This window comes from Crocodylus siamensis, chromosome 2 (assembly GCF_052110815.1).
Source record: "Crocodylus siamensis isolate JL-2025a chromosome 2, ASM5211081v1, whole genome shotgun sequence".
NCBI classification, from domain to species: Eukaryota; Metazoa; Chordata; order Crocodylia; family Crocodylidae; genus Crocodylus; species Crocodylus siamensis.
The window spans coordinates 233,852,186-233,859,136 of record NC_143396.1 but is presented as its reverse complement, the minus strand read 5'-3'; the positions used below and the strand labels follow the sequence as shown (position 1 = coordinate 233,859,136).

Below are 6,951 nucleotides of genomic sequence, written 5' to 3'. Positions count from 1 at the left end.
TGGCCATTGTCAAGGAAAAGGTTCTAGAGAGAGCAGCTGAGAATGAATCCTCTGTGGGTGTCCAAGTAAGTGCTGCTCTCAGCCCGGGATGATGTCAGTAGAAACCATGAGACACAATACAATACAGTAGAGATGAAATGAAACTCTTTTCTGCCTATAAATAAACAGAGTTAGCAGTACCTGTTGGTGAAATGAAAACACCCAGACTTTCTCTGTGGAACACACATTACTGTTGTGAATATAGTTCAGAAATTGTTTAGAACATGACAGTTACTTTTTGGCAAACATTTATTATTGTTATTTTTTTTCTCAAATGGCATTAACATTGTGTAAGAGATACTTATAAGTGCAGTTTCACTGTAGCCTCCAACTAGTTGCTGAGGACTGTTGCAACTGACTTGGTTCACAAAATTCCTATCTTGGTGTTAAAGCCAAGACAGAAACACTTCAATGAAGAAATGTGCTGCAGAATATAGATCAGTCAGTATCACAGTTGCCAACTGTGTTTCCCAGTTGACTTCAACACTTTATCTTCCTAGAGAGATGAAAATTATGTGCCATCCCTACAACTCAGATCTCTGTAGCATCCTATGGCATTCTGTAGTGATACTGCATCACTTTTAGGAAAGCCTTGCCTCATGCTGGAGTACAGGAAAGTGAAGCCTATATGCCCAGGTGCATCAGAGTTACTCCACTTGTTCTAAAATCGAAAATGGGAGGCTGGGGGAAACATTTTGTAAGGAGACCACATGTCCCTCTTTCTGTACCAAGCCCATTTACACTGCAAACAATCTATGCCATAGGCTGCAACTGTCTCTTGCAGATGAAAGGATGCCAATCAAAATTCATTCACCTGCAAAAGGGATGACAAAAGAGCCCAGCCAAGGCCAAGTGGTTGCATGGATGGATCTAGGATTTTGAAACAGAGGGTGCAGATAGTATTGAGTATCATCACAGATAACACAACAGAGATTTTTCTCCAGTTAAGACAGTAGAAGCATTACTAATATATAAGGAACCTAGGGCTATATTATTCAGGTGAATATCAAAGCAAAACCAAATATAACTGTAATTTGCCCACTGACAACAACCTAAGCAACGCCCCCCCATCAAAAGCTGGTGTTTCATTAGTCCCTTAGTCAGGAGATTTAAATGTACATGTCCTTTTCCTCTTCATAAAATACAACTGGCCCATCTTGAGCATCCCAGCGGCACCTTCAGCGCTTCACTAGAAGTTATTTCCTCACCTGAGCCGGTGTTCCCCTGGGCTAAGCTTTAAGCAGCTGAGTAAAGGTTCATAGCTAGAGTTAAGACACAGCCGGCCGGGCGCTGAAGAAGGAGCTGGTAACTGGGGCAGCTTCAGACAGCAAGGTTGCAGAACAAGAGGGGCTTGATCAGTGGGACATCAGGACCCTTGGAAAGGAGAGAAGGGCCTTAACACCTGAGGAAGGAAGAGTGTGGAAGGGATGCGCTGGCCTCCCTCCCTCTCTGCTGCCCGCCCAGAAATGCCCGCGCCGCCCGCCGTCCGGCTCAGCCCCGCGCCCCGCCCCTCGCAGCCCCTGGGCGCCCCCGCCCGGGGCTGGCGCAGGCGCTCTGGCAGCGGAGGGCGGTGGCCGCTGCGGCGCGGGAGGAGCGTTCAGCACCGCCGGCTCCGGACAGCTCCGCGCCTTGCCCCGCGGCCCGGGCCATGGAGGGCGGCCCCGAGCCGCAGCCGCAGGCGCAGGCGCCGGCCGCCGAGGAGCGGGAGCCGGAGCCGGAGCGGGCGCGGGGCGTGATCCCCGCCAAGGGCACCTGCACCCCCAGGTACGAGCCATCGTCTCGGCCCCGAGCGGCTGGGAGGGGCGCGGGGCCCTCTGCTCAGTCCTGGCAGCACTGAGCACGGCTGGGGGTGCCTGGGTGCATGGCACACCTGAGACACCCCCCGCCCCCTTCAGCCCGTGTGCCCGCCCTTCGTGGTGGTGCTGCCCCGGTGCCCCTGCGGGTGCCAGGCAGGGCGGCTCTGTCGCCCTCCGGCCGCTTCCAGACAATGAGCAGGGCTAAGAGGCGGCAGGGCCAGCCGCTTGGGCCCATCCCGCGGGCAGGAGCCACCTGCTTCTCTGCCCAGCAGCAAGGAGGGGGCCAGTTCCCACAGGCAGGTGCCGTGGACAGTGCCTGTCCCCCTGGGCACGGCGGGATTGAATTCCAGCCAGCCACTGTTAGGGGGAGGTGGCTGAGACACGCAGGAAGGCATGAAGCCGAGGCGTGTAAAACCTTGAAAGCAACCAGAGTATTGACCTGTTTGGCTAGCCTGCTTCTGCCGCGAGGCATGGAGGTACCCGCCTAGGGTCAGCAGTAGAGAGACATCTGTACAGAACCACAGAGCACAAAGCAGGCGGTCAGCTGCCAAAGGCCATTCACACACATTGCAGTCCGTTTTGTGTTTTGATGAAAGATTGTGCATGCCAAACTGTGATACCGCCCCCCCCCCCCCCGTTAGTTTAACAGAAGTTTCCCCAGGCACTTTATAGAAACAGGTAAAAACACAGATTTTTTACTCTGCAATATTATTGTTCCGAAGGATATTGTTAGAAAAGTTGTCCTTATAATGACTGCTTTTTGTTACGTATGTCTGGTGGCATCTACAAGGCATGAGGGGCTGTACAAACACCAAAAGAAGGCATGTTTCTTGCTCAAAAGTTCTTCTGTGTTCATCCTGCCCCTCTCTGCTACATGCCCCAATGTACAGCTTACGAAATTAGGTATGCATGGGCACAGTCACTTTCCAGCATCACAGCAGCTACATTATCACAGGGCATGATCAAGCCCTAAACATTTAAATGAATTTACATTTGTCACACTGGAGGCAAGAGGGCTGCCAAACTATTCAGACAGTCTGTGTTATCAATGCACAGCAGAAGATCAGCTAAACACAAATACAGTTACAAAGGCAAAGAATTGCCACCCTTACTAAATACAAACAATAAACTTTAGATTCATGCTCAGATTTCTGGACCTGCCTAAGGGAACTGGGCAGTCAGATCTCTTTAGTGAGCTCTGAAAACTACAGCCAAGAGATGTGTGGTTTTATTAGCACAATATTCATGCACTATTTTAAAAACACCCTCCTAGTGTAACCATTTCACAACAGATTTTTGTCTTACATCTGGCAAATCTGGTGACACACCACCTATCAAATCCTGCAAACTTTGCTCACTTGAATATTCTTGCTCAAGGAGGGAGCTCCAAAGAAGGCAGCTCCAAAAACCTCTTCCATTTCCAGTTCATAGCTACAGTTAGTTGATGGCTTATTTGTGTGCTTGTGTGTGTGTGTGTGTGTGTGTGGATTGTAAAGCTAACCTTTTTTGCTTGTGTCTGTGAATATTACATAACATTACATTTTATCATCTAGATAGACACACAAGGAAAAAAGTGAGTTTTATAGCTCTTGTCTTTGATCTTGGTGAACGTTCTGTTCCATCAGATAGCTATTGTTGCCTGAAAAAGGTAGCATCCCTTAGGCTTTTTCTAGATTAGGATAAAAGGTGGTGTGCTTTGTTTTGAATATTGAGTAATATGTTTTAAGAAATACATTTTAAACTGTTACTGTCAAAAATAACTGTAAGCCTAGTGCCCCACTGAGCTAGCCTGGATAGGGCACACATGAAAATAATGTGATGAGTATCACATCTGGCTCACTTTTGAGTGTCCAATGCGGATGACCAAGTAACAATTTACACTGCCACCACACACATGGTATATTTCGACATGTAATATACCCTCACATGGTATAGCTGGCATGTACTGGGTGGCAGTGATGCTCCCAGGCAGGAGCCTCAGGTCCGGCATATATTACACGTATATGTGCATGTATGTGAGGATACAGTGGCAGCTCTAGCTATTTAATGGTAAATTCAATATTGTGTTCAGTGTAGTCAAAGGACAGGAACTGAAAAGTCTAAACTTTCCTTGGCAGTGGAAAGTAGAATATGTGAGAGAGAATTGTTTTGAAAGTTCATTAATTCTTCATGCTGATTTAATATAGTCAAGAGTCTCATTAAAAAATGATCATGGATCTTCTCAAGAATAAATTCTGCTGCTGTAGTGAAAAAATACCGTTTTTTTTTTTCAAGGAAGAAGATACCAAGTATCTTGTATTACTGGTCATGGAAAGGCAAAATCAGTTGGGCCCACCTTTATTTTTAGTCCATTCACTTGCTAACAAAATTCACTCTTTTCTCCACTGCTTTTTACTGCCATTGATTCAGGGTTATACCACAGATACATTTGATCTATTTTGTGTTCCTAAAAGCATGACAAGAGTTGGACTTAATCACACTCTCCATTAATCTATGGGACCTGAGGACTCCTAGCTTCTCACTTGGGAGTTGCAACCACATGCAGGATGGAAACCATAAATATGCATGTTATTGTGCATACACATTATCACAAGGTGCTGCCTCAAGACCTTGAATCTGGTGTCACAAGTCTTGACAGCAAAACATGTATTGGCTTAAATGAGAACTGAAAAGAGCTCCAAACTGAAAACACCACCAAATAACTAAGAGACTGATCTAAATTCTCTTAGTTATTTGGGAGTTCAGTCAGTTCTTAGTACAATAATGTGGGTTACTATGATGAGAAAATTAAGCAATCCTAAGCATGCTATCAGAATATAGACAAAAAATATATAATTGTAACTGTGAAGGAAACATTTGAGTCTATTAGATTTTAAACTAAATTATTTCTTCTTTAACTCTGTATTTTTGGGACTATTTTTACCTGTAATGCTGTATATTACATGGCTGAGTCCTTAGATATTCTGACAGTGTTGTGCTGTCTTTATGACTTGCCCTAAACACTTTCACAGGTGAAGTCTGCATATCTAAAATACCTTTATATTTTATCCCCTGAGAAGATAAAAATCAGAGAAAAAAATAATTCCCTGTCCGCTATTGTTTCACCACTGTATTGCTGTTTTCATGTTCCCAGTCCTCAAGAAAAGGTCTGTCAGCCTTTCTATTATAAACTGCTATTTAAATTCCATAGAAAAGTCCATTCTGAAGCTTCTATTCTAAGTCTCAGCAAAAATTCCATCAAGTGTAGGCTGAAACTTGGCACACAGAACAAAGAGGGATTTTTTTTAATTTGTGAAAAGTGGTTATAGTCAATATTTCTTGTGAGGCAAATCCTGGTATAGCAAAGGAAAAAAAAAATCTTGATTTGTTGTTAATGAAAGTTTGTGGAATTGAGTCCTGACTATTAAAATAGGGCTTCTGGAAGAAATAGGCTTTCGATTAGGCAAGATACAGATGGTCTCTTATTTATTTTCCCTCTCGTGATTGTAATTTTCTATTTTAAAGAGAACATTATTTGTGATTACTTCTATCAATTGTTCATGAGCTGTCAACAGAGCTAGCCTATGCTATAACTCCCTGTTCTTTTTATTACTTCTTTGTGTTCCTTAACTGCTTGTTTTTTTCATTCTTACTTAATATATTTTAACTTTTAGGTTGTAAGTTATATACACTTATATGGGTTATGGAGCATGCAACATGTTTATATAGTGTCCCTAACAGACAGGCTCAGACCTAGTTGAAGGCTCTGTGTGCTACCACAATGCACATTATTAATATTCATAATTTTAAAAATAAAATAAATGTACGTTACTTAGGGAGATGCTGAGCAATGGCTTCTGCTATGTTGCAGATTTGTATGTTGTCTTCAGAGGGATGTCATATAGCTGAAACTGTATTTAAGAACCTCTCAGCTGCAGTAGCCAGAGATATCAGTTGGTAAAAAAAGAAGGGCTCTATTTCAGTGTCTGAACCTACCTTCCTTGCATGTCCAGAGAACAGAGTGGTAGGGGGTTGTCCAGCAATACTGGATTAAATCCCTGAAGTTGTTAACACTTTTTCTGTAACCATATTTAGTATCCTGCCTGCATTCATGAATACCCACATAACAGTACATGGGAAGATTACACAGCTTTGGCAAAGCAACAGCCCAAGGCAGAAACCACTTTGAAAAATAGAGGCTGTCAACAGATATTAAGCCAAAGAGTGACAGGAAGGCTGAGGTAAACACAACTGTAGATCACAGCTGCAAGGACAGGAAGGATGACAAGTAACATTCACAATAGGTTCTCAATGCTGTAATCCAATACAGAACTGATTCATTTTGCCTCTAGACCAATACAGCTACAACCTAGATACCTGACATAATCCATTATATGAATCTGAAAACTAACCAAAGCTTGATCTGAGAAAACACTAGACATAACAGAGTACAAAGACGAGGAATTTTCAGTTGGCTGCGGTGCAAATTAAAACCCATACAATGGAATTGCCCCAGAAACCCTGGTACAGAGACATACATGCACTTGTGTTGATGCTACAGCCTTTCAATACAGCCAATTAAGTTAAGTTTAGCATGCTCAGGAACGTCCATGCATACTAAGGCCCTTTGCATCTACATTGCACTGAGGAGTATGCCAATGGAGATTTCCCAGAGGCTATGCTCTCTTACATGCATGTTTTAGAGCAACTTTAATTTACAGTCTCACAACACCTTTTCTTGGTGTTCTTCTGATCACACCTTCCTTTCTTTTAGCCACCTGCATTTTGTGTGAAGGAGGAAAATCAGGTGCTTGATTAAAAGAAAAATCCTGAATCCTCCAACTGTAGATCTCAGTCTTTTGGGACTTGAGCTACTCCGCACTGGATCCAAGGCACCCGGCCATAACTTTTGTGAGCTGCATGGCACCCAATTCCAAAAACTAATTATCTATTACACTTTACAGTGTTTACTTTTTTGCAGTGGGGCTGGGCAGTGGGGTATGAGATCAGCTGGGCACAGACAATAGCAGGGGTGGAGAAGGGAGTGTAACAGGGAGCCAGGGGGCTCTTGTCACCTTAAGAGAGGGAAGCAGGCTAAGCCAGCTGTGTGGAGCCACAGGGGTAGGAGTGCAGGCTG

At 44.1% G+C, this 6,951-nt stretch overlaps 1 protein-coding gene across 1 annotated transcript in view; it reads left to right on the top strand.

Moving 5' to 3' along the window:
• The first annotated feature begins 1,655 nt into the window (after positions 1-1,655).
• The window catches only part of DISP2 (dispatched RND transporter family member 2), a 33,250-nt gene continuing 27,954 nt past the window's right edge, over positions 1,656-6,951 (top strand). The window contains exon 1 of the mRNA XM_090033450.1: positions 1,656-1,803. Within this exon, the coding sequence (XP_089889576.1) occupies positions 1,688-1,803 (116 nt within the window). The 5' untranslated portion in view covers positions 1,656-1,687. The remainder of the gene's footprint in view (positions 1,804-6,951) is intronic.